The sequence below is a fragment of the Paramormyrops kingsleyae genome, chromosome 25 (genome assembly GCF_048594095.1).
Source record: "Paramormyrops kingsleyae isolate MSU_618 chromosome 25, PKINGS_0.4, whole genome shotgun sequence".
NCBI lineage: Eukaryota > Metazoa > Chordata > Actinopteri > Osteoglossiformes > Mormyridae > Paramormyrops > Paramormyrops kingsleyae.
In genome coordinates this window covers 19106239-19133114 of record NC_132821.1, presented here as the reverse complement: position 1 = coordinate 19133114, position 26876 = coordinate 19106239, and the positions used below count along the sequence as shown (strand labels likewise).

The following is a 26876-nucleotide window of genomic DNA, read 5'->3' as shown; positions in this document are numbered from 1 at the left end:
TTTAAAGTAATATTTCTGTATAGTTTTTATATATTTTACTTTAAGTCTAACTTTCAATCACATTATTTCTAGGGATAGCCTGCAATTGTATAACTATTTTACGTTATCCTAAGAGAATTCTACATAAACACACGTACAATTCTTATGCTGGGCTACTAATGGCCTCAAAATGGACAAAACGTTCTAATTAAGTATAATATTAAAAGGTAGGATTAAATAAAGAAAAAGTATCGTTACTTTAGCCAAGTACGTAGTATTTAAAAAGGCAGCGAAAAGTATTTGCAGTTTGTTTTTATTTCGGTTAGTTTCTGACTCAAAATTTAATGTTCTCGTTTATTGTTTTTTTTTTTTTTGTAGCTTCGTCTCATATCAATTTAAGAAAAAGATTTCTTATTTTCAAAAACCTCCGTCTACGATAATAAATAACCCAGGCTAAAGCAGACATGATGTCACGACCATACTAAGATATGATCTGAGGCTGAGGTGTTTATGAATGGAAGTATACGTGCAAAGAACTGCACGTACAGAGGTCAAAGTGCTATTCCCTATTGCGGACACATACAAACCATGGAAAACAAATCATACAATTACTTAATTTCATTAATTTATTTATTTATTCTATTAATGCTTATACTATAGTTACCTGTCGCTGGGCACTTTTTGTTATTCGTCTGCACGGTTAGCACTCCCCATGTTAATTACAATGAATAATGTAGTCGTTAGGCTGCAATTGCGCTAATTCAATTTCACATCAGTTTTTAGCTGCGGCACATAACGATCGGTTCTGCGGCTTTAATTTGCGGCGCCTGCGGTTGCCAGGGAAACCGTATTCTAGCGACACGAGAGACGCCACGGCATGGAGCGAATTTAGCACATTCTGATAAATGGATCAAAACTGTACAAACGCAGGGTTGCCAACTTTGGTCAGCTGTTTGGAGTGAGATTTTACATTCGAGACAAGTCTGCACACGCATTTACACTTATGTAACCGTTATACTACATTGTAAATAATCTGTAGGGTTTGCAAACTACCCAAATGGTTTTGATGTAGCCAATTTTATGTTTATAGTGCAATATTACAGATTTCCCGCAAGAAAAGTAAAAAATCGTGAGTGTCACACCAGATGCGGGAGAGTTGGGAACCCTGGAAACGGAGTGAGTGTCTTACAGGAAACAGGGCTTGCGGGAGGGAGTTGAATTGATTTTTTAAGGTGTGCAAACTCTCCAAACAAAACACGGAAGGCCTGGGCATATGTATAGGCAATATAAAAAGCAATACTTGTGGGTGTATTCATTGTGCTTTACCCGTGTGACTTTCAAGCTGCATTGTTTAGTTAATGTGGTTTTTCGTGTTGTGTGTACACAGAAATTTAAGACTGAGCAAAGTTATAATGTACATCAGTGGTTTATTGCTTATAAATGCTTTTCACTAATCCTTTAAAAATACAATCTAAATAACAATAAAATAGCCACAATTACTATACATAAAATATTGCACAAGTGTTTTGATGGGCACAAGAAAAGGTCAAGGAATGTTTTTCCATTCTTTTTTCTCAACAGCATGATTACAACATTAATCATTTTACAATAACTCACTATAAATAATACCTTTCAATAGGGTCCCACCACAAACCTGTCTCTCCACAGAAGAGTTTGGCAGTTAGACTGGTTGTTTTCACATTAAAATCAAACAAAAGTTTGCAAGGAAATTCCATGGCTCTTCCCCGTGTTTTGTCCCTACCGTGTTGAGTGAGCAGCGGTAGGACACACAGCAAAATGTAATTCCTTGTTCTTGGGCCACGTTCATCACTGTCTCAGTAAGACGTCTCTTGACTGCACTACATCCACCCCCAGGTGGTTCTGCTGGACGTCTGCTGGTCGGTGGAAGGCTGGGTCAGATTCATTCCTCTTTCAGCCTCTGTTTTGGGTTGTAGCTACTCTAGGGTCAGACTTGGTCTGCTTCTGTGCCCAGCTCAGGACACAGCTCCCTGAGCACGATCTGCAGGAGTACCTGAAGGGCACACAGGGGTCAGAGGGGTCACACCATCTCTCAGAACTGCATGGGTGCCATTGGGTAACTCTAACAAGCAGTAGCTGATTGTTCTAGACCTGCTTTTAAGATGAATGATTCATTTACATAAGCAACATCTACTTTACAATAAGGTCTTCAGAAGTACTGTAAACTGAGAACTTACCATTAGGCAGCCTTCATAAAACCTACATGTGTACTTAACAGTCCAGATTAGCTCTCTAGATGAGAGTCCAGAAGTTTGTAGCATGACACATGGAGATATGGCTCGGTAAGAAAGTTGCCTCCACTCACGTAGAGAAGGTGCTTGTTAGCATTTGCCTCCTGGAGGGCATTGAAGATCTTGATGATGCCGTGCCGGGCGTTCTGCTGCCCCACGAGATTCTGCAGGGCTTCTAGAAAGGAAAGCAAGGCAGTCACACACCTCCATCCTCAATTTCACTACACTGATGACTATATGATTACTTATGTGACTAGCAGACACATTCGTCTAAGAGACCTACATGCTCTGAAAGCCGTCAATGAAATGGGATACGTACTGAAACATCATTACATACTAAAGGTAGCAGCAGTTCTTTTGAGAAGTGAACCTGCATTTCAGGTACTGATTTGAGTGTCACATGGACTTCCTTTGGTCTCCTCTTCTCATCCACCCTCAAAGACAGGGGCAGATGACAAACCTTGGTTCTTGGACAAGCCTTTCTGAGGATCTCTCTGCAGACATGCCATCTCCAGGCACCTCCTCAGCTGACAAGCATTGTCACGTGTGATGGACAAGTTGGCATTTAGCAGAAGCCTTGCAGATGGGAAGCGGTGTGGCTTAGCAAGCTTATTAATTACTCATTAAAGCTGCATACGTTTGAGAGCAACAACTTTTAATTAAGACTGAGGAGAGTCGACGAGGGAGCAAGCGAAGTTGCGGCAGAATGTACTTGAAAAGTATCTCGTGTTCTTGCATGGTGTGACATCTTGAGTGATAAAAAATGAATATGGAATGAAGGTAAGCAGCAAGGAGGCAGGCTTGAGAGCTGCTGACCTGGGATGTTGTCCAGAAGCTTCTGTCGCGCCCGCTCCTTGGTCTCCTGGCGCTCCTGGTCTGATCGGCTTGCTTCGGGCTCTGCCAGCTTCCCGTCGGGCCAGAAGGCATCACGGAACAAGTTGATGTAGCACGTGAGCATCTGCTCGCTGAACATCCAGCTGGCCGTGTCGCGTATCTGCCTGTGGGCGTGCGAACAGGCTGGGTTCAGAAGGGAGGTGGCAGCCTCAGAATCGTTTGGTCAACGTCTGCAGATCTAGGAAGGCATCTACCGGAGTTCTGCTCAAGTCAAGTAAACTAACAAAACATCAAAAGTCTGAACACTCGGCTAACTAGTAAACTTTTGCCAGTTATAGAACTTACAAGAATGTTTAATGGAGGTAAAGGCATCTTTTCAGCAAGCACACTTGGTCTTTGAAATCATAAACTTGTAGCATTCTGTTCCTTCTATTGTGGCACCTCAATGTGGACAATAATGAACAGGAATTGGGAACACTGTGAAGGACAACCTAAGCTCCTTTCTATGGTAGTTCCTGCAAGTCCTCATTCTTACTTCCGGTTTCCTGTTCTTCTTTAAAAGGAATTGCTCTCTTTTCCCCGGAAGGGCAGGAACTGGTTCTATGCAGATCCCAACAGCATCACTCTTATACACAATCAGGAATTGCTGGGTACTGCCGTACTTACTTGTTAATAGTTCGTCCAAAGGTGACTTGAACTAGTGCAATTAGCGTCTTCCTCACCCACTTGAACACTGGTGAGAGAAAAAACCAGTGGTAAGAAAAGTCTTTCGCAACCTCTTCAAAATGCCTTTGCAGAAACCACTCTAGCAAAGTAGTGTTTGTGGGCTTGTGGCATTTGTTTTGTTTTGCCTCAAGATTCTTGACATACTGAAAATGAAGCTTGAGAATAGCATATCGTCTCTGATTTAAAAAGTAGTGCAACATTATGAGAGCTGCGGTGTCCACAGCTGCCTGGCAGGATGATTCCCTGTAGACACATGTTGACACCAATGGGCCCGATACTCACTGCCCCTGAGTTCAAAGATCTCTCCAATCAGCATGAAGCATGGCTCAGCCACCTCATCCCCACAGCCAAAGTCGTTATCGTCATCTGTCTCGTCCTGCCACGTGTTAGTCTGGTTAGGGGACACCTTTGTTGAGTGTCACTTGGCAGAGAAGCCTGTGTCTGAATGTGTGAGGAGTAGATTTGTGTGTTTGTGTTGGCTTTCCTCATCTCAGAGCTCACCTCCTGGTGGGAGAAGAGGTCTCCTGGCAGCCTCTCCAGGAAGGAGGCCAAGGAGAAGGTCGTCTTGTTTTGGATGTCGATGACCTTGAGGTGCTCAGGGGACGGGCTGAGGAAGGCGTAGAGAAGCTCGCTCTGGCAGAGCCGCTCGTCTGCCAGCATTTTCTGAGCGGAGTGAAAATAAGCGTGCTTGACCACACGGGAGAGCCAACGGATGACGAAAAGGTCCTAACCGCACAGTGTCAAAATAAATACCAGGCTAAGCTGCTGTGACTTGGGGTTACAAAGACCTGGTGATATGGCTGTTTGGCCTCTCACAGTCGGGCATACAGATGAGCTATGAATACTGGCGTGAAACCGAAAAATGAGCTTCCTCACAAGGCACATGCACACTCCTGGGTATCCATGCTGAAAAGATCAGCTGCGTTTCTCTCACCTCTAGGAAGGCATTGAGCTGGCCTTTGGATTTCTCCAGGAATTTTAGGTCTATGGACTTAAATGGCAGCTTGCTGAGGGAGGGCAGTTGAACTTTTTTCAGTGATGGAAAACACTAAAGGGAGAGAGAACCAGAGACAACCATGTCATTTTTTTTTAAGTCATAACAGCTCTGATTATCCCACAGGGCTGTGTGACTCATTCCGTCACCACGGCAACATGACATCACAGCCTGTGGCGTTTCTAAAGCGGTGTGTAGACCTCAGCGGCCTTCGAGATGACTGCATATGTTGCTGGTGATCCAGGGGAGGTCCTGTGCTGGCAGTCGGCTGCAGGTCCCCCGACTGAAGACTGGGCTGATTTTGGAGCTTGTTTGCTGGAGGTTATTCAGAGGGACTGGTGGGTGGTGATGTAGGACATGGGCTTGTGTGTTGAGGGTATTTGTGGGGAGGGAGGTGGGATCAGCTGAAGGACGAGTACCTCTGTCAGCTTCCGGTGCAGGATCTGGAAGTCATTCAGCTTCCGTGACACAACCCAGTGGTTCCCGTCAGCCTCATCGGCCTCCATCAGGCTGACAGTCAGAGAGAAGCACGGAACTTGATCTCCATTCTCTTCCACCAACTGTGAGACAGAAGACAGCATCATGTTTGTGATTTGGTTGGTCCAACAAGACCATCTCCAACCAACAGATACTACAGATCTAAAGACCAAAATCATGCCAAACCATGCTTAATATGTGTCCCATGAGTCGGAATTACTGCTCAGCAAATAACGATAAACTATTACGAAATTAAGGATAAAAACACAGGAAGGAAGGTTCTGGAAGACCGATATGGTTTTTGATTCTCACACAGATATTGTATTTTATGTGGAGTTCATGCTTCAAATGAACATCTATAATGATGGGCATCTCAGTCCGTTTGCGGCATTACACTAATTAGCCCTAAAAGCTTTTGAGCTCCTGTTGACGGTAAATGGGTCGGAGCCCCTGCATTGACTCACAGCTGAAATCAATAAAAAGAGGAGCTCACCCACACAAGTCTGTCTCCCAATACAGCGGTTAAGCATCTGGCTACAGTAACAATTGTTTTGAAAATACCAGTCTGCTCACTTCCCCACTGCTGATGATTGCCCTCCACCTGCCCAGGTTCTCACACCACCAGTCAGTGCGAGAGACATGCTGCTGTAGCTCACTCTGCACCTTCTCCATGGCCGCAATCTCCTCCATCAACTGGCACACAATCTACAGGGAGAAGATGCTGTAACTTTGGTTCTCCACTGTGAGCAGCCTACAGCCCTTGATAGGGAAGTGGTTGAATTCCCTGCTCCAGAGGTGTGTGAAGGACCACAATGTGGTAGCAGTCTTAGGGAACGTCACTGCCATGCACTGACAAAGGTGACTCAGTGTAGCGTCAGTGGTAACCACATGTGCATCCAGAGCCAGAGAGCCTTGTAGCCTCGTACCTTTTTGTCTGGCTTGGGAGAGTTCTGGATGGAGCCCAGGGCCTGCATCTTGTACTCCAGCTTGCTGTGGAGCTGCTGCAGCTTACTGGTGGCATAGCTAACTTGCTCACTGAGACCATCCAGCAGCTCCTCTCCAGTGTCACAGACCTGACATTGTGCACAAAGGAAGAGCTTTCGCTAGCGTGATCTGAACAGCTTCATATTCATGAACCTCGCCTTGGTTTGCAGCTTACAGTCAGCTGTATAGCCTGCTGATTCATGCAGTATAATCAGACGGCTTTGACCTGGTCACATGACTACGTGGTTCACAGCTTGAGGTGTCCCATGTCTGTCCGTGTCCCTTCCCGTTCCGCCCGGTTTTTTCACTTCTCTCCTCACCAACTCACCATTTCATCGTTGTCTTCAAAACTGGACTGCGTGCTGTCATGCTGCTCTTGGGGCTGCAGGAGCCTCTCACACAGGTCGCTGACCAGGAAGGACGGGTAATATCGCTCCCTCAGGCTCTCATACACGTCCCCTTGGATCCTGTGGATCACGCCAGTTCCCCGGTTCCCCACCAGCGTCTGCTGCAGCTCTTTGTACAGAGCCTTCTCCACTGGGATCTCCTTGCTTTCCACAAAGTACTTCTGGTAGATGTCTCCCACCTGCTGTGGGACTTCGCTCTGGGTCATTAAAAATGCAAAGCAAGGCAGTCGCTCATAGGCGGCACACAAACCGCAGACGCACGGACGCCAGAGCAGCCCACACGGAGATAATGTTTCGTGTGTGATGGCCTCGCAGGCTAAACAGTGTTCCTACATGTCGGTAATTATCCAACGGATGCGACAAACATCAGCACAGAGGCCAGCTGGCTCTGCCTCCACATTAAAATGCTTAAAACTCACACTGTATGCCAGAACACAGACCTCTGAGGCTGCGTAAATGTCAGGAATGAGCCAGTCGTGTCTGTGTAGGTATGTAATTACAGAGCCTAACGTGCTTTCAAGGAAAAAGGAATTCCCCTCTAACGGGGGGGGGGGGGTCTTCTTGCTAAGCACTATTGTGGAATTTTATTTCACCATGTAAAACTTGTAGCCTGGGTCAGTCCCTACCTTGCTGACAGTCTTCAGCATCTCCACTTGCTCCCAGAAGCTGATGAGAGCCCGCTTGTCCATCCTTTCCATGTAGATGTGAAATTGCTGCCGGTACATGGGGCTAGACATGATCTCCTCAAACTGGAGGATCTAAGAACATCAGAGACAGCAGCTGAGGTAGTACTGTATACTATTACTCACACATATAATAATAATTGATACTTTATTGATCCCCGTGGGGAAATTGTTTTTACGTCTCCCTCAACTTGCTCTTTGTAAAGTAAGCTGTCCACGACGGGCAGCCACCTGTTGGGGTGTTACTTAAACATATGCACACTGTATAGTAAGGTATACTATCACTTAAACATATGCTCACTGTATAGTAAGGTATACTATCACTTAAACATATGCACACTGTATAGTAAGGTATACTATCACTTAAACATATGCACACTGTATAGTAAGGTATACTATCACTTAAACATATGCTCACTGTATAGTAAGGTATACTATCACTTAAACATATGCTCACTGTATAGTAAGGTATACTATCACTTAAACATATGCTCACTGTATAGTAAGGTATACTATCACTTAAACATATGCACACTGTATAGTAAGGTATACTATCACTTAAACATATGCACACTGTATAGTAAGCATATGAAGTTTAACTGTCAACACTATAATGCCTTATGACTGCCAATAGAAGATGCTGTAATGTTTTATTAATTCTTGTACCAAGCATTATAATGCATTATGTGGGTGTCTACAGTGCATTGTAGATGACAGCTTTAAGTAATGGGTTACCAACCCATCACAGTGATGTCACAGCATACCTCCTCTTCACCCTGCCTCCCTCTTGCTACCCAGTAGGCATGTCCAGCCTACCCACACTTGCAGTCTCCTTCCCCCGCCGTTTCTCTACACGGCTCGCCTGTGCATATCTGCAGAGGTGGAAAGTTCAGGTCCAGAAAGTACAAATCCAGACCAAGGTTTTGTTTCAACCATCCAGTTGAGCATTAAGGATCACTATCACAGAGTACACAACTGGTTGGTTGGGAAAAAAAAACGTGGACTGGATTTGTACTTTTTGGACCTGAACTTCCCACCTCTGCATATCTGGGTTGGAGACTTCTGGCACATTCCCTTGATCTCTTCTGGGTCTTTGGGATGCAGATGCTAACACGGTGAGTGTCCCTGAAAGCAGCCTTACTGGCGGAAACCAGCCTTTCCTGTGCCGATGGGGACGTCCTCACCTTCTGGCCCCGCATCCCGTCGAGCTCGTCGGTGAGCCCATCCTCATGCAGCTCGTAGTCGGGGCCACCCAGCAGCCGGATCCGTGCCTCGCAGCACCGCTTAGCCACCGTCAGCTGGTTGATGTAGCGTTTCACGTTGCGTGCCCTCAGCAGGTCTGCCTTCATGGCCGCCGTCTCCTTCCCTCTGCTGTCTACACAGGGGTTGGGTGGCTTTATGTCCGGAGACACATTACTGCTAATCCTCTTTAGTTACTTACCAAGCTCTTTCGGTATTATTCATTCACATAACGCATAGTTCTACTTTGCATTTTTTCGAGCCAAATATTTTACTTAAGAAACCTTATTATCATATTCGTATGGGAGTAAATTATTTAAACGCGTTACCAATATTCTCCCTTTCGTTTTGCAGTGGGCGCACTTCAGCAGAAATGCAATAAAGTGGCAGACAGGGAAGGCAGAGCTGTAAGACCACCTTCGGCTGTCTGAGAACGTGCCTGTCTGCATTTTCCTATGCATCGTCAGCGAGGGAATCTACGCCGGGCACATTTCTGTCGCACAGTTCTTTCAGACAAACAAGGACCCACCAGTCTGTATTGTTGGAATTTAATTTCCATCACAAGACCAGGCGTTTAGCGATGCGGGAATGGGTAGGTCAAAGGTCAGACGTGCAGAAGCCCGTGTGCCTTTTTACGGATGACCTTTCGGTATTAAATGACACGCCCGAATAAGGCGGCGCCTCAAATATGCTGTTCTGAAAGCATCGGCCAGTCCTTTTTTGGGTTCGCAGGGGAAGGAGGGGAGGGCCGGCGAGCCAAGAGTGGCCGTTCATGTACGGGCCGTACTCACAATGCCGCTGAGTTACTGCGACGTGGAATTTGTAAGTATGGTCGGGTTTACCAGACCATGGGGCTGGAACCCTGAGTAATTCCGACCATAATGATCACTGCATTTGGATTTAAGAACCTGAGAACTTCTCAGGATTCTGCAGCCACAGTGCCGGGCCACTGGAGCAGGCCGGCATCCTACCTCTCTGTTTCTTCAGCTGAGGCAGGCTGCTGATCGTCGTCGCCTGGACGATCTCCACGACGATTTGGTACCTATGGAAACAGATCTGTAATTGGTGGCGGCCAACGCGTCGACATACCCCTGAGACATCTTGGTGGAAGGCATTAGTTTCCATGGCATGCCAGTATGGTAGATATGCTGGGACAAATGGGCGCCATGGTGAGGATGAAGCAGGGGGAGATGGGCTGCCATTAGGGTTCGAATGTGCGAGAGAGTCCCAGACAAACCGGCTCTCGACCGAGTCCACTAGACTGAAGAGCCAGCGCTAGGTGATTCTAAGCCGTAAGACCATCCCTGTTCCTGCTTTCAGTGCTATGTGGAAAATGCTACCAGGTCTGTGCTGGGGGGCACGTTGAGGTCCAGCGTTTGCATCACGTGGTGACCACCGGAAGAGAATCATGGCATGTCAGGCCGTTACTGGTGAGAGTCTTTGCTGGGGGAGAACTGGGCTGATCGACTGTCTCTGTCTATCCATCTTCTACAACGGTAAATAAGATGGACACATACAATTAGCAGCCAAATGAAAAGATATGCAATTATTATACAGCTGTCTTGTACTTTTAACTCAGTCGAAGACTTGGTTTTCTTTTTTAGTTTAGATTTTTAGTTTTGAAACTAAAAATCCTTCCAAGTTGCTCATAATATTCTGCGCTTACCTGTAAGACATATTCTTGGGTATCTTTCGACAGGCAGTGGTTACTATGGCAACATCGTTTCAATCTATAATTAAGAGTGTAATCACCTGTTATCTGTGATATTCCACAGGTTGCGTGAGTGAGCAGCTCATCTTAAAGAAGGGAGCTTGACAGACAGCGCCTGCTGAAAGCAGAAGCACCCCGCACCCCCACGCTGAGCGGGAGCCGCTACGCAGACCTCCGTCCTCCATGGGCTTTCCTTACATCTCATGGCACAGACCAGCCGACCCTTTCTGTCTGCTGAGATTGGCGACGCGCTCAAAGCTTTTTGTTGCCATGGTGACGGCATGCTGCCCCGACAGTTTGCGGCCACCTAAGGAGGGTGGGCCAAGCAAGGCCTTGCGCTGAAGCTGGCTGCGTCAGCATGCACCTCTAAAGCTGGCCATGTGCACAAAAGCAGCATCCCAACTGATGTTAAACCCATTACCATTGTGATGGTAACTTTCTCCCTGCATAGCTGTCATGTTAATGCTCTTCCAAGGCCCTCATGCTTATTCCCAACATGTTTGCCTCTTGCATTCCAAAACCAGGGCTCCCAAATCTGCGAGAAATGTCATGGCCAATCTCCTTTCTGCCTGTTTGGCAAGTTTCAAAGTCCTGTCTGCTGCCATAGCAGGAAACAGACAGCAGCTGCCACTAGAGGCCTCACTTCACCATGACGGACTCGGAATTCTTCAAACTTACCGATGGCTTTCCGGGGCCTTTGGTGGAGTAAGCTTTGGGTGGGGTCTGTTGACAGTGAGTGGGGTCTGTTGACAGTGAGTGGGGTCTGTTGACAGTGGGTGGGGTCTGTTGACAGTGGGTGGGGTCTGTGGGAGGTGGGCGGAGCATGCGGATGGGGTCTGTTTGTGGTGGGTGGGGCCTGTAAACAGTGGGTGGGGTCTGTGGCAGGTGGGCGGAGCATGCGGATGGGGTCTGTTTGTGGTGGGTGGGGCCTGTAAACAGTGGGTGGGGTCTGTGGAAGGTGGGCGGAGCATGCAGATGTGGTCTGTTTGTGGTGGGTGGGGCCTGTTGACAGTGGGTGGGGTCTGTGGAAGGTGGGCGGAGCATGCGGATGGGGTCTGTTGGCGGCAGGTGGGGCCTGTAAACAGTGGGTGAGGTACTTGGTTGGTGGGTGTGAACAGTGGGTGGAGCTGGTTCTTACCTCAGCTGCTTAAGGAATTGAATGTCAGAGCTGCTGCCAATGAGCTTGATGAAGTCCTCGTAGGACGGGGCGTAGGTGTAGGCCTTCCTGTGTCGCTCGCTCAGCTGCTCGCGCTGTTCCAGCTGGGTCAGCAGGGTGCGGTTGATGTAGTCAGGGTCACTAAGTTGCTCCACCAGGGGGCACAGCACTGTGGACATACAAACCGGGGGGGGGGATTAAAGACCGCAAAGCAGAACTCTGTGCACAGTACCTATAGATGTCCGCATCCAGCTACAGCTGTAATAGTGTCAGTACGTCTGCTGGTCTAATTGTTCCCTCTGCACTCACTCTGTACTCTTTCACTTGGCCCAAAGGTCTCTCCAGAGCTGTCAGGGAGGAGTGCAGGCCAATCATTGATGGTAATAGTTATGTAATCAAATCAAATTAACCCATTTTATGAAGTTAGTGGTTAGTTGGTAGTTAAATGTGATCCATCATCACTTACTGTTACGTTTCATGAACAGATCATGTGAAAGTCCTGAGGGCAGAATGCAAACCAGACAAGGGCTTTGCTGTCCTTCACTATCAACTCCCCACAGTCTCTGTTCTCACAGTTCTCCGCCCGTCGAATCTCCATAGTCCCGACTCACCTTTGGTGGTGAGGATGTCGGCCAGCGCCGCGCGCAGGCTGCAGGTGTGGTGCGCAGGCCCGAGGCAGAGCAGCAGTAGGTGGACGCAGGAGCGCATGAACCGCAGCTCATCATTGGGGCTGCGCAGACACGGGTGCAGCGGGAAAGGCCGTGGAGGCTCCTCCTGCCTGCAAGAGAGGGTGCGTGAGCGGCTGCCCTGAGGGCGGAGCGATCACAGAGGAGGCTTTGTCCGCCTTGGCAGGACGAGCAGGAGGACTCTCTCACAAGGCTACCCGCTCCCAGCCACTTCCCTAGCAGCTGACATCTGTGCCGTGTAGGGTGACCTCCTAATCCACGTCAGGAGGGATACTATGAGCCATTTCTGTCACACCGGCGGCTGCAAGCAATCGAAGCCACGCCCCCCTTCGCTAAACCACGCCCCCCTTTGCTAAACCACGCCCCCCTTCACTACACCATGCCCACCTTCGCTACTTAAACCTCGCACGACGATCTCTCGGTGCGAGGTACTGTTAGTATGCAATCTCCGAGCAACTTCTCTCCTGTGTTTTTGTTACAGCTCCGATCCTCCCGACTCTCCCTGCTCCCGCTTCCTGCGCCTCCGGACCCTTACCGATCCCGTCCTCCCCGGCCCTGATCTTCCCTTGTGTTTGCTCCCCGTGTGCCCTGTCTGCGTCCTCGGACAGACCTTCCGGATCTACGACCTTACGGCACCCGACCTGACAACGATTACAGATTCCCCTTCAGCTTTGGTATTCAGGATCGGACGGATCTTGGTTGTGACCCTGCTTGTCGTTTGGACTTCCCACTGGTTTGCCCTAATAAAGGACCGTTGGACCCTTCCCGAGAGTTCTGTCGTGACAATATCAGGTTTTATATGGAAGCATATATTGGACTTTATTATTTGTAACTCACAGAAGACAATCCACAAATATGTACCATGATCCACAAATATTTCACTATCCACAAATATGTATTTTAAAATTTGCACATTTGTGGATCACATCCTGTCTATGTATGGATCACGTTACATTTGTGACTTCGCTCCAATTTATTTGTGCAATTTTTTCTAATTAGTACTGTAGTTGATTCTTAGAAAAACTATTCACAAATATGTATTTGTGCTGTGCAAAATCATATCCACAAAAATACAGAGCGATTTCTGCACATGAACCTGTAGAAAAAATCCACAAATATGAGGTTATTAGCTACACTGAACCTTATATTTGTGGATTTTTTGCTATAGATCAGCTGACCAATCAGCTCACAGCAAGAACTCAGTGCTAAAGCGACATTCAGGACCTTTTAATTGAAATGATTGAAATGGTAGTTTACAAACCCTGTCGTGGCTCATAGTGTCCCTCCTGTCATGGATTGGGTGGTCACCTTAGTCCAGTGGGATTCTCCCTGATAACAAAAGCAGCACTCCAGTGTCATGTGCAATGGGACTGTGTTGAAAGGCCCGTAATAAGATGCCTTGTATAGATACAGCCAAGAAGGTCTTCAGTGAGTTATCAAGACATCATCCATTGTCATGAACACCTTCACTGGACATCTGGGTTTCCCTTCTTTGCTTTTAGTTAAATCAGGATCATGGAAGGAGTAGACTGATGAGGACAGCTGTGCAACATGCACCAGAGAGTGTCATGAAGGCTTAGAAGGAAAAAATCCTTGTGATGACGGGATGCGAGTGAACAGGAAAGGTTTTAACTTCACACTAGGCGGTAGAAAGAGGTTTATCAGTGCAGTAGCCCCGCCCACCCCTGCATCCCTGTGGCACTCGTACCCGGTGCCGGCGGCCCTCAAGTCGCAGAAGTGGGAGTGCAGGGCCCTGACGACATCGCCGCACAGCAGCCGCACTACGTCCACCCCGGCCAGCCGGCCCCTGAGCTGTCGCACCACCGTCCAGAAGTCCTGCTGCAGCAGGAGGTAGAGCTGGCCCTGGTCGCGGCTCCGTGACCCGTACCAGGACAGCACGTAGTCCCTGTAGCTGTAATCGAAAACTGACAGAGGGGTACCGGTGCTGCGTGAGCATGTGGGAAAAGGAGAAACTCAAAACCGACCCGAGAAACTGTTCCAGATTGTTCATCAAGGCCATTGGATTCCAGTTCCAGTTCCGAACACAAACTCCAGCCCGGTCCTCCCCTCCGACCTGAACCATTGGAGTGTTGCCGAGAATGATCGCCAGGTGACAGATGGTTAAGAGGTAAAGCCAAAAATCACAGAGAGACCTGGACCACTAGTGATTATACCGTCACCCTGTTTACAAGGAGATGGATGGTGCTGACTTCTGGTCAGCCGACGTTTGTTGCTGATTTGTATGACTGCAGTTAACAACTGCGAATTACGTCCGGGATGAGATAGCATTCCCTGTACTGCATTGCAAGCGTTGTCACTGCATTCCTGTGCCATATCCTTCTCAATGGGTTTATCTTTTCATGCTTCAGATATGTTTGACCGTCTATTTTCTCCAGTGAGAATCTGTCACCATCCACTCAGGTTCACCAGTTCCCGGTAATGTGGGGCAACCACCTCTTTCACCACCACGCTGTAGTTAAACAGCCTCTCTAACAATGGATTGCAGTTTCCCTGGAGAGGACAGGCAAAAAATACACAGGTCAAGTGACAAATCAAGTGGGGTTTTTTTGCGGCGGTGGCTGAAACAACATATCTGATCTGTGACACCTAAAAGGGATTTGTGCCGCTGGTCTGCTGTGGCCATCAAATAGACCATGAGGAAATTGTATCCTCCCTGAATGACTGTGAGAGCCACAGTCCCAGAGGTTCTTTCCTGGTGGGGTGTGGTGTATGAGGGCCGTGTGCCCCTGCTATCCCTGCTTCCTCGACATCAGGCTGAGTCGTGCCCGTCAGGCCAATCACACAACGCCGTTTGCATTACAGTCACAGCACCGGGGGGAGACTCTCCTGCGTTAAATAAATGCGGCACCTGTGGCAGAGTCGCCCAGCGGAGACTCAAACACAGACTCAAACAGAAAATGCCCAGATGGTCCAGTAATGAGATATCAGCAGATTAGATACAAAGACCATTTCTGTCCCAGATGCAGCATGCTGACTTTAATGAAGTGCTCACTTTAGGCACAGAAACAGAGGAATACGCTCCAAGCAGCATCACGTAGCGTCATTTAATAGAAAATCACCACTCTGTCCAAGCCCAGGAGCTAAAGCAGCATGCCTTTTGGGGAGGAGCTAAAGCAGCATGCCTTTTGGGGAGGAGCTAAAGCAGCATGCCTTTTGGGGAGGAGCTAAAGCAGCATGCCTTTTGGGGTGGAGCTAAAGCAGCATGCCTTTTGGGGAGGAGCTAAAGCAGCATGCCTTTTGGGGAGGAGCTGAAGAAGCATGCCTTTTGGGGAGGAGCTGAAGCAGCATGCCTTTTGGGGAGGAGCTGAAGCAGCATGCCTTTTGGGGAGGGCAAGAGTAACCAAGTGGGAGCAGGACTGGCCAGCTGCACCATCGGTGTCCCCTGTCTGAGACAAAATGAAATTGGCCGGCCTAGTGTCTGCCCCACCAGATGATGGCACTCTAGACCAGCTTCATCGCAGCCACTCCCTGTCTGAGACAAAGTGAAGTTGGCTAGCTAAATCCGTGCCCCTCCAGAAGATGGTGCCCTAAGCCAGCGGCATCGCCAGCGACCCCAATCGGAGACAAAGTGAAATCGGCCAGCTATACCCACACCCCGCCAGAAGGTGGCAGCCACCTATGATGCCTGTCGGGTTGGTGGGCACTGGGTGGAATCCCTGAGATGTGCTGAAAAGTGCAGGATTCCTGTCTGCAGACACACCTACCTTCCTGGAGGGCCTTGTCCACGTTGAGGGACACCACCACTCGCCTTGCCTGGGAGGGCTCTGACTGAGGTGCTGAATAGTGTCCCTGCCATTCAAGAAGAAAAGTGCTGAAGGTAGCATGGACCATAAATACAGTGAACACTGGGGACAGATCTGGTAATAAGGGTTAGGCTTTGGTGGAGGATACGCAGACTGCATATGGCAGACATGGGGCCATTTGTTCTCAAACAAAATGAGCCAGGAAGCAGGTAATTGTACTCTGGGTAGTTAGTGACTCATGCTTTTGTGGTGACACAGGAATCACGCCACCAGCTTCAGGAATCCCGTCACCTTATATGGCATCTTCAAAACAGACTGGGGCTTGAATATTGATCCCAGGTTAAAAATAAAAAAACAACATTTTCCTGTTATCTGTCTGAAAAGGATAAATAACATACTGTATGGCTATAATTCATTACTGGCTGTCTGAGAAATTGCGATTACTATAAGAAGACACCCTTTTCCCCAAATGTCCAATTTGCCCTTATCTTTGCAAAGTAAACATCTGTGCAGTCGTGACTATGGCACTTAATGGAAAGATGAAGGGCAGCCGAGCCGAGGACCGAGCAAATGGCGTGGCCCGGGAAGGTGGGAGGAGCTCACCAAACCAGACATCACAGCAGCCATGTGGGGGCCAGGCGGGACCGGGCGAGGGCCCTGTGGGGGTTGTGTGAGGGCCGGGCAGGCTCCCGGAGGGGGTTGTGTGAGGGCCGGGCAGGCTCCCGGAGGGGGTTGTGTGAGGGCCGAGCGAGGGCCGGGCAGGCTCCCGGAGGGGGTTGTGTGAGGGCCGGGCAGGCTCCCGGAGGGGGTTGTGCGAGGGCCGGGCAGGCTCCCGGAGGGGGTTGTGTGAGGGCCGAGCGAGGGCCGGGCAGGCTCCCGGAGGGGGTTGTGCGAAGGCCGGGCAGGCTCCCGGAGGGGGTTGTGCGAGGGCCGGGCAGGCTCCCGGAGGGGGTTCTGCGAGGGCCGAGCGAGGGCCGGGCAGGCTCCCGGAGGGGGTTGTGCGAGGGCCGGGCAGGCTCCCGGAGGGGGTTGTGCGAGGGCCGGGCAGGCTCCCGTAGGGGGTTGTGCGAGGGCCGAGCGAGGGCCGGGCAGGCTCCCGGAGGGGGTTGTGCGAGGGCCGGGCAGGCTCCCGGAGGGGGTTGTGCGAGGGCCGGGCAGGCTCCCGTAGGGGGTTGTGCGAGGGCCGGGCAGGCTCCCGGAGGGGGTTGTGCGAGGGCCGGGCAGGCTCCCGTAGCGGGTTGTGTGAGGGCCAAGCGAGGGCCGGGCAGGCTCCCGGAGGGGGTTGTGCGAGGGCCGGGCAGGCTCCCGGAGGGGGTTGTGCGAGGGCTGGGCAGGCTCTCGGAGGGGGTTGTGCGAGGGCCGGGCAGGCTCCCGGAGGGGGTTGTGCAAAGGGCGGGTGGGTGCTGGGTGGGGAGGGTGGACAGGCGTTCAGGCCCAGCCAAAGCTTACTCCTTATGAGCTATGAAGTGGCTGTGAGGGTGTTCAGTATCATTCCACAGGATGCACCGAGCGCACTGCATCAGCCTCAGGGGGCTGCATGTACAGAAGGGGCCATGTGACCATCCCAGGCTGGGTGTGCCACCACGACATCGCCGGCCTTCTGGCCCTGGGGGTGTGTGGGATATCTGGGTGTAAGACAGCACCCCTATCGGGCAGCATGCTGGTGCCTGAAACTCCAGATGCATGTGTACAGTCTGCTGTGATTTACACAACAGCAGAAACACCAAACCCTGTGCACAGGACATCAGTAATTATTTGGTGATGGCGAAATAATGCCCAAAAGGACAACCTTGTTTATACTTAATGCTAGTGCCACTCTTTGTGCAGACTGTAGTGAAACAGCTGTCTCCAACTGTATGTACACATCATACATGTAACTTATTTTCTTAATATACAGTACACGGTTTCACTGATGTGATTTGTTTGTGAATGTGCGTTTAAACATATCTAATTCCAGTTTAAGTAAATTAAATAGATAATTAGGTAAATTAAATATCCAAGTTCACTTAAAAATAAATGAAACGATTTATGCCGATCAGATTATAAAATTTCATTTGTCGTACCCGACCCTCACTGACATTTAAAATGTGTTATATGCTCGCAAAAAGCAATGAGCGATTAGAGACCATTAAAATAAGACTAAATAAAACAATTACATTATTTTATGGTCGACATCTTACCATTTTTTTATTGAGTAAATCCAACAAGTATGTCGGCGTCTTCCTGGAAGTGTCAAAGCTCGTGATTTTAAAGGGATCCCGTTTCGCAAGGAGTCCGAGGGTCCCTAAAGACAAGCATGCGGCGAGGAACGACGCGTACACGAAGAGCTTGAGGAAAAGCAAGGTCACGGTCAGTCCGCCGTCCCCGAGCTCGAAAAGTACGGCGGCGGCAAGTGTAAAAGCAGTCAGAAAGAGAAAGAAACGGGGCGGGGAGCCGAGGGGCGCAGCCCCGGACGCCGAGCTGCTCCTTCTACTGATGCAGCCGCCCGGACGCATGCTGCTTTAAATGACATCTCCCTAAAGCCGAGCAGACGGAGATCAGCCTTCTTGGTCCGGACGTCGCTCATAACAGAGCACAAGGACGTGTGGCGCTGCTATCACCTATAAAGACATTAGGAAGCCAGCATGGAAAATCATCTCCTTCACTTTGGACATCCAGTTCGCACGCCGGGAGAAGCATTCAGTCACCGTCCGGCACTGTTCACATAACCGGCATGAAGCATCTCTATGAGGATCTTATTATCCGCCTATAGTATATAATATTATGACCTCAAAGCCGGCATCTGACGAAACCGTGAACCATACAGGTCTGAAGATGACTTAGCTGGTAGATTCCCCTTCGGCGTCAAGACCCTTACAGATTGCGATAAAAAAAACCAGCTATACAGTTACTGATGCACAAGGACTCGGCTTCTCTTTTCCAAATGGTTGTCGGAAAACAGACCGGCAAGCCACCGATAGCCAATGTGATAAAGACCAGCAGTTTCACGATCATAGGCTACCTCTGCACGGCGGATCCCCTCATCCTGACTGGAAGCGCTCAAAGCGCAGCTCACTGTCGGCCAATCGGGCGCGACAGACTATTTATAGCTCATTATCATTTACTATCTACTATCAGATAATCGATATTATTTGTCTTCACTATGCGAACAACTGATATGGCTTTAAATTACATTTAAAGTAACTCGCCAGGCATCTCGGGTTACCTCAGCAGATTTGGCGCTTGATTTTTATCTAATTATAGATTCTTCAATTTTAAAACTGCTTACAAAGATTGGCATCGTGTTTACGTTTATAATACCATGCTACCTTTGAAATGTGAACATTTTCGACTTTGCTCAGACGCTCCAATATTAAATTGCCTACAATGCTCCGAACAACCGAGACCATCCATTTCCTAAGACCACGGGGATCCGGAGGCTATCCCGAATGGATTTCCAGTGGATGAGTATTTACAGTCATTCATCCATCCATCTTACAACCACTTATCCTGTTGTGGGTTTATTTATTTGTCTATCTATTTACTAATTAATGTAAGCCCTATAAATACACCACGGCACACTATCATTCTCCATATATATTAACGTAAAATATGCGACTCAAACACAGCTCGCAGTAAGCATTATATTTGTAGCAGTACTGTTCCTTTTTGCAGCGAGATATTCATATTATATTATTACATAACTTTATTACATTATTATAACATGTCTGACAGACCACATGGACCAGCTGTACTCCGGCTGTGGGCGCCGGATCCCCCCTCGACTCGGAGCCGGAAGTTACGCAACTTGGTAACGGTTGCTAACCGCGACCAGCCTGTTAGCTTGTTAGCCAGCCGGAGAGCGTCCCCTGCTAAGCCGAGATAAGCGGGCGCTCCGCCGCCGCGAAAGGCATGTAAGTACTGAAGGGATTGTCGCCGCTTTTCTGGGCCACGGGGCGTGGGGTTCGCGTTGTTCAGAAAGAGTCGCAGCGGGGTAGGAGAGACTAGAGAGACTAGGCTCCGGTGACCGATCGGGCTTCACCGCAGCGGTACCTTTATTTATTTTAAGTTTCAGCAATAAGGATGTGCACATCACCGCTCAGTTCTGCACCATAAAGCAGAAATTAAACCTGTTTTTCTCACTCACTCTTCGTCTCCGAAGTTCAGCATAGGTATTAAAATATCTACTTAATACAGGTATTAAAACCTGTTGCTAAGAGATGGGATCTGAGAAAGGGTTGTGATTTTCCTGTACGAATGTCTTGGGATTAATTTGATTATTTGCACCGCAGAAGTGGCGTTTGGCTGTTTGTCGAGGCATGTGGCTACACCGCAAAATACATTAGTGTCAGTGTGTTTGAGACACGTGTCTTAATTGCTTTGTCTTTAATTCGTGAACGGTATTAGATCAAGATGGATATTTCTCGTAGTTTCCGTCGGTAATGAGATCAGTGAGCAGGATTATGTGTCTTCATCGCTGTATTTTTCCTCAGAAGCGGGGACATTAATTAGATACAGTGTTTTTTTTCTCACTTTAATATCCTGTGAGTCATGTTCTTTCTCTCAGGATTAAAGATGGATAATGTGTAGGTGTCAGTGTTAACAGTCAATGTTTCTTGCCAGCACAACCTGGATAAATAGAACTAAACACTTGCAGAAGATAATGTTCTTTATCTGGAGGTAACTTTAATTTGATAGGTTTCCAGTGACAGTGCTGATCTAACAGGGTAAATTTGTAGTTGAACACTCTGAAGAGATGATGATTCAGTCTGTTGTATAACATCATCTTTGATTTAATGCAGTGGCGTGTTTATAACTGACTTCTTCTTTGTCAGCCTTACTGAGGTGATGTACAACTCCAAGGATCTGGAAGGTGAGGTGGACCATTCCTTTTTCGACAGTGACTCTGAAGTGTGTGCTGGTGCTTACAAAGGCAGCACTCAGGGTGTCCATCACAGTGGGCCGTCGTGGGGAGGGGAAGAACAGGGCGGAGCCTCTTCTCAGGGGAGTCAGAGCCCCTCTGAGGCAAATGAGGACCGCCTGCCCCTGAAGGAGCCGATTCGGTCCTCGTCTCCTCAGCCTGGGAGGTCCCCGTCGGAGGGCAGACGGTCAGAGGACACTCGCAAGAATGGTACCCGTGTTCCCTCTGACACCGGGTCCTCTGCAGAGGAGCGGGAGGATGAGGACGAGGGTGAAGATGGCTATGAGCTGAGTGAGGAGGAGAGCGACGAAGAGCCTGCTGGGCGTTCACTGGGGGGCCGCTCTGTTCCCAGGAGGCTTAGTAGGAAGTTGAGGGGGTCCCGCTCTTCATCTGGGTCTGCGAGCTCATACAGCAGCTCTGGGAGCTGCAGCTCTGAGCCAGAGTCGCCTTTTAGCAGGAAACCCACGTCGGTGCCTAAATGCCTGGCGCCCCCGTCCCCCCGATGCCAGTCCAGGCCGGGAGCGTGCACCACAGGGGAGTCCGACGACACGGTGACAGACGTGACCCCATTGTCCACGCCGGACATCAGCCCTGTCCAGTCGTTTGACCTGAGCATCGGCGGGGGCAGGCAAGAGGGGGCGGGTCACCTCGCTTCCCAGCACCTGCGGGTCCCCGAGGGTTCTGACCCAGAAGGTGAGAGGACCTCCAGCCCAGGTGTGGGCGGGGCTCAAGCTTACTCAAGCAGCCCCTGTCTGACACCCTCTGAGTCCGTCATGTCTGGTGTTGGTGGTAGGAGTGGCCAGAGGGCCATGGATGATGCTGTGGATCTTAACCACCTACTCAGAGGTACATCTCTCACCCTTTTAAACTTTTAAACCCTCTAAAGTTTTTAAACTGTGAGGCAAGTGAAACATGATTGGTCAGGGGTGAGATATGATTGGTCAGGGAGCTGTTAGTGCAGTGTTGCTGAGAGAGGGGCTGACTGAGGGCAGGGCCTGTCCTGGGTGGGCATGGCTTGAGTCAGACAGCAACTGGATAGGCCTCACACAGTGCCACTCTATGTACCTGTCTGGCTGCCATGTGTGAGGTGAGCGCCGGGGGCTGTGTGTCTGCTTGTTAGCTTAGCAATTAGCAGGTCATGTTTTCTGTCCACTCCGTTCGGCGCACCCTCTCTCAGCCCGTTTCAACCTTTGCCCCAAAGCTTTCTTGAGCCTGGAGCAGCCGGCCGACAGCAGCCCCCACGTGGAAATGCCCCTGGGTCGGGCCCGGAAGAATTTCTCCTTCAGCAATGAGGAGGTGCGGCGCATCGACCGGGAGAACCAGAGACTGCTCCGCGAGCTGTCCCGCCAGACGCCAAGGCCTAGCTCCAGCGCCGCCGTGTCTGGCCGCGGTGCTGCCTCACGCCTTTCCCACAGCGCCCTCAACAGGCAGCGTGAGCAGCGGAGGATTGAGAGGGAGAACATGGTAAGATGGCCGGATCCGCGCCCCTCGGTAGGCCGTGCCCACAGCGGACCCCTGGCCCTAGCCCCTGCTGGGGCACGTTCTCTCTGAAAACTGTGCAGCCTTTTTTTTACATTTCTGGGTGGAACGACATGTTTCTCTGAAACGGTGTGGAGCGTTTTCTGTCCTTTAGGGGGTGTGTCAGAGGTGTTACCTAATCATAATGTATATAATACCTGTCAGTTTAAAGTGGCAGTGGCCGTAATGGATCCCAGCCATAGTTGTAAACACTCGCATAACACGGCAGGGTGTTCGACACACCACTGTTTCTGTTTAAATAAACATTTCGTCAGGGCGGAGCATAGCCCTGCTCTTTCTATGCCAGGTCGCGGATGGTGCTATAACTGCAATGGAGCGTGCTTCGGTCATGTGAGTATCCTCTGTGGCACTGTCTCACTTTTCCTCGGTCAGATTTCGTAAGGAACTGGATCTGTCAGCCAGATTCAGAATCGGGGATCGTGTTGCCGAACTTGCAATAGGTGTTGATGCTGCCATGGCCAGCAGGGGGCATCTGTAACCCATCATGTTGGCCCTGTTACCTTTTTCGTCCAATGTAGTATGTTCTCCTTCAGCAGAAACGGTGGTCACTGTACGTACAGGTACAATTGTTAGTTATGTGAACTAATGTACAGTTTTATGTTGAGCAGCATGCGTGCCATATATAGCTCATACTGGTATATTAAAGGTAAAAAGAGGGCTCTCTTCTCATGTCAGCCTTACTGAGGTGATGTGCAACCCCAAGGATGTCGAAGGTCCTTATCACACCTTATCCACTCCTTATTCAGTCTTCGTAAAAACACACTGTTGGTATAGAAACTTACTAGTTCTTACTAGCTTGATAAAGGAGTTAGTTTCACGAAGAACACTTTTCTTCCAGTATGAAGGATTTTAACATGTAATCACCAAGATGGTCTTCTGAGTTAGCCCAGCCGGTCTGCGTGGGGTCTGCACGTCGTCCATGGCCTTGGCGTGCTTCTGCACGTGGCCGCGTGTGACTCTCCTCGCAGTGGGCAGTGGTACGCAGTGGTACGCGTCGGCACCGTTTTTATCAAGCCTGCCGGCAAAAGTGACAGAAAGCGAAAGCGGAGATGGAGCAGCCAAAATAGATACCTGCAGCTGCTGGGACAGTTGACATTAAGGTCAGCTGACCCCCTCCCCCTCCCCGAGTGAACCATTTTACACTAGAGCTCAGTAGCTCGGTGGGGGGGGGGGACTCACCTCTTGAAAAACAGCTCCTAAATGTTGTACTTTACAGCACCAGTTCAGTATTACGGCCCCTCGTTTCTCCGCATATATATTATCGTGAAGCACCCCTCCCCCAGCACAGTCTCCTCCCTCCTCCTCCAGAGCAGAACAGTCTGTACCCTGTCCTGTAGCGTGGAAAACCTGCTTTCCTAGATCTCCCCGCTATTCTTAGAGCCTCGGCGTAACTGAATACGGCCCGCGATGCTCTCACGCCCTGGCCAAAGCCTCCTCTCAGTGCACTGCCGGCTGGCTGGGACGGCACAGCACTGTGCCTTGTCCTGCTTTGGTCTAGTTTCTCTGTGCTGCTTCCTGATCATTCAGGAAGGATCATTCCTTCCTCTGTGGTAAAATTTAGAGAATCCTTCATTTTGAATAGAAATTTTGCAGCTTTTGGAATTTCTGTGGCATTTGCAGTGAAATCCTATCATATCTTCTGATATGTTTATTCTCATAAGTGAATCGGAAATAATGGCATGGGTGCCAGTAACCTGGGGTGATGGTAGTTGCAGGTGACAGTTCCCTGTCGTTCCCTGTCCCTGTTTCGTTTGCACAGAACTTCCCACATCTGACAGGCTAACAGGCTGGTCATGGTTAGTCTTACTTAAGACTGTGAAGGTCATGGTTTTAGACCAGCAGGGGGCACTCAGGAGAGGTTGGAGAGCCTGCATGTCTGCAGCGCACCTTGAATGATATTATAGCAGTGACTTAAAGCCGGTTTTTCTGGCCACTCCTGTTTGGCATCACTGACTGGCATCACTTCTGTTCTTAGCAATGGGTCATCTGTCTGCTGTGTGTGGGGTGTGGGGGGGGCATATGTTACAGAACCACACTACTCCTTTCATCCACATAGCTGATCTTGTACCCCCTGATTCTACCACCCCCCCCACCCCACGGATGGATCTTCAACCAAGGCTTTTTTGAAGAGGCTGGAGGCTGTGAAGCCCACTTCAGGCCTGAGGAGAGTCGAGCAGCTAGCTGACTATCAGCGCCATGCCGGCTACCTGGGCGACCCGACCCATAGTGCTGCCCAGAGCAGGCCCCCATCTAGCCGGAGCTCGGCAGGTATAATTACTAACCCACCCCACCCTACCCCACCAACACCAGAATGATCACCAATCTAAAGGCAGTGTTTCCCAACCTGGTCCTAGGGGGCCTGGAGACAGTTCACATTTTTGCTCCCTCCCAGTTTTCTGCCAGATGGTCCACTTTTTTGCTTCCTACTGGGAGCTGGAAGGGAGCAAAAACATGGACTGTCTGAAGGTCCCTGAGGACCCGATTGGGAAGAACTGGCACCTCGAAGCTGATACAGCACTACTTTTTCATGGTGTGTACCGTTAGTCTGAAAGCAGTGATTCTGTTTGAAGCCACTGTTGAATCCAAACCTGTGGCTGTTAGCCTGGAGTACTCAGCATGTGATGATGGCTGTGTCTTATGGGTCACTCCCTGTCTTTGCTAGGCTCCAGCTCCAGCAGAGCTTCCCGGTTTGCAAGGACCCGACCGGAGTCCAGCGTGTCCTCCATCACGCCCAAGGAACCCCGACCGGCCTGGTCCTGAAGGCCGGCTCTGTGCATGTCTGCCTCTGTGTGTCTCACTGCCTGAACGAGGGGCTGGGTGCTGGTGCCAAAACAGTATCCTGGAATGAGAGAGTGCTGATGGGAAATGAAGTCTGAGCCCCTGCTGTGGACTCCATATCCCATGAATGCTTTGTTACAACCCCTTCCCATTTATGTACCTAAAGATGCAGAAGGTCAGCTATTATGAACTCTAACCTGCCTTTCTTCATGTTTACTCTGCTGGTTTGGCTTCTACGAGTGGCAGTGGACACAGAGGATGCTGGGAACTCGGACTCCATCCCAGTCCTCCAGGCCTGTGTTGTGGTCGTATGACGCTTCGGCGATGTTTAGACAAACATTCCTTTTTAAATTCAGCAATATGTTGTACTGGTTCCCACCTGTGGATTAGCTTGCACCTCTTTCCGGTATCGGTCAGCCCGTGAAAAATGTCAGAGTTCTGCTTTTGTGCTGATTAGCATTGTAATTTTAATGCCTGAAAACAGGAGCACGCAGTATCCGTTATGAAACTTCCGACTTTATATCGTGCCCAATGTGCTGTCATGTTTTTTAATAAATCACATATATCCACACCTGCTTTGTCTGCTGCCTCATTAGCGAATGGACGCAAAATGCCTGACGGGCCCCAACAAAGCTCACTGGAAGGAGCCCATGACTGGCAGTCGGAATGGCGGCCATTAATCAGCCCACGCTCGGCTGTCAGCCATTGGCTGTGTACCAGGAAGGACTCAGGATGTGAGGGGAAGACTAATGTATTTGTTTTTGCTAAATTAACAGCCATAGGTGTGACTATCTTACAACAAAACAGGCATACAAAAACGATTTTATGGTTCCATTCATTAACTCACACACTACTTTTTCTGATACCAAACTTTAAGTGTGTGATCTAAGTGCAATATACTTGTGGGGTGTGCTGAGGGAGTCTGCAGGTAAACATACAGATGAGTGCAGCTGTAAGAGCTGACGTGTGCCCCGCTGCCTCTCGCCCGTAAGAGCTGACGTGTGCCCCGCTGCCTCTCGCCCGTAAGAGCTGACGTGTGCCCCGCTGCCTCTCGCCGTAAGAGCTGACGTGTGCCCCGCTGCCTCTCGGCCGTAAGAGATGACGTGTGCCCGTTTCCTCTCGGCCGTAAGAGATGACGTGTGCCCGTTTCCTCTCGGCCGTAAGAGCTGACGTGTGCCCCGCTGCCTCTCGGCCGTAAGAGCTGACGTGTGCCCCGCTGCCTCTCGGCCGTAAGAGATGACGTGTGCCCGTTTCCTCTCGGCCGTAAGAGATGACGTGTGCCCGTTTCCTCTCGGCCGTAAGAGCTGACGTGTGCCCCGCTGCCTCTCGGCCGTAAGAGATGACGTGTGCCCGTTTCCTCTCGGCCGTAAGAGATGACGTGTGCCCGTTTCCTCTCGGCCGTAAGAGATGACGTGTGCCCGTTTCCTCTCGGCCGTAAGAGCTGACGTGTGCCCCGCTGCCTCTCGCCGTAAGAGCTGACGTGTGCCCCGCTGCCTCTCGGCCGTAAGAGATGACGTGTGCCCGTTTCCTCTCGGCCGTAAGAGATGACGTGTGCCCGTTTCCTCTCGGCCGTAAGAGATGACGTGTGCCCGTTTCTTATATCATACATTAACTAAATGTAATGCCCAGACTTTGGAGTCTGAAGTCTACAGCACAGCTTAAAGGCCAGGATGACTAAGTACAGGAGTGTGTTACTGCAGCACTGTGGCATAATACATATACTGAATGAAGTCTAAGGACATGCCTTCC

General features: G+C 49.8%; 2 protein-coding genes across 4 annotated transcripts; one reads left to right on the top strand and one right to left on the bottom strand.

The window, feature by feature from the left end:
- Positions 1 to 977: 977 nt before the first annotated feature.
- Positions 978 to 18984, bottom strand: LOC111853615 (sorting nexin-25-like). Of its 2 annotated transcripts, XM_023830722.2 has the most exons (19): positions 18091 to 18984; positions 15872 to 15956; positions 13855 to 14071; positions 12072 to 12238; positions 11443 to 11629; positions 9565 to 9635; positions 8539 to 8729; positions 7298 to 7429; positions 6593 to 6868; positions 6207 to 6353; positions 5854 to 5985; positions 5223 to 5363; positions 4744 to 4857; positions 4311 to 4472; positions 4092 to 4200; positions 3750 to 3816; positions 3066 to 3247; positions 2324 to 2424; positions 978 to 2011 (listed from the first exon to the last, which is right to left on the bottom strand). In XM_023830722.2, the coding sequence occupies exons 1-19, from the start codon at positions 18403 to 18405 to the stop codon at positions 1946 to 1948; spliced, it is 2862 nt and encodes a 953-aa protein (XP_023686490.1). In that variant the 5' UTR covers positions 18406 to 18984; the 3' UTR covers positions 978 to 1945. The 2 variants fall into 2 exon arrangements, with proteins under 2 accessions (XP_023686490.1, XP_072563031.1); XM_072706930.1 differs by lacking the exons at positions 13855 to 14071; positions 18091 to 18984 and having other exon boundaries at positions 979 to 2011; positions 15872 to 16337.
- cfap97 (cilia and flagella associated protein 97) lies at positions 18922 to 25698 on the top strand. Of its 2 annotated transcripts, none has more exons than XM_023830728.2 (6): positions 18922 to 19404; positions 19625 to 19803; positions 20725 to 21503; positions 22012 to 22274; positions 24467 to 24617; positions 25012 to 25698. In XM_023830728.2, exons 3-6 carry the CDS (start codon positions 20738 to 20740, stop codon positions 25107 to 25109), a joined length of 1278 nt encoding a protein of 425 aa, XP_023686496.1. In that variant the 5' UTR covers positions 18922 to 19404; positions 19625 to 19803; positions 20725 to 20737; the 3' UTR covers positions 25110 to 25698. The 2 variants fall into 2 exon arrangements, with proteins under 2 accessions (XP_023686496.1, XP_023686494.1); XM_023830726.2 differs by having other exon boundaries at positions 20725 to 21656.
- The last annotated feature ends 1178 nt before the right edge of the window (positions 25699 to 26876 follow it).

Coding starts and splice junctions, on each gene's coding strand:
- cfap97 (XM_023830726.2), top strand. CDS start 20,738: ATGTACAACTCCAAGGATCTGGAAGGTGAGGTGGACCATTCCTTTTTC. Junction 22,275..24,466: donor GGATTGAGAGGGAGAACATG/GTAAGATGGCCG, acceptor TCTTCAACCAAG/GCTTTTTTGAAGAGGCTGGA. Junction 24,618..25,011: donor ATCTAGCCGGAGCTCGGCAG/GTATAATTACTA, acceptor TGTCTTTGCTAG/GCTCCAGCTCCAGCAGAGCT.
- LOC111853615 (XM_023830722.2), bottom strand. CDS start 18,405: ATGCGTCCGGGCGGCTGCATCAGTAGAAGGAGCAGCTCGGCGTCCGGG. Junction 5,364..5,853: donor CAATCATCAGCAGTGGGGAA/GTGAGCAGACTG, acceptor TCTGTCTCACAG/TTGGTGGAAGAGAATGGAGA. Junction 4,201..4,310: donor ACCTCTTCTCCCACCAGGAG/GTGAGCTCTGAG, acceptor TCCCCTAACCAG/ACTAACACGTGGCAGGACGA.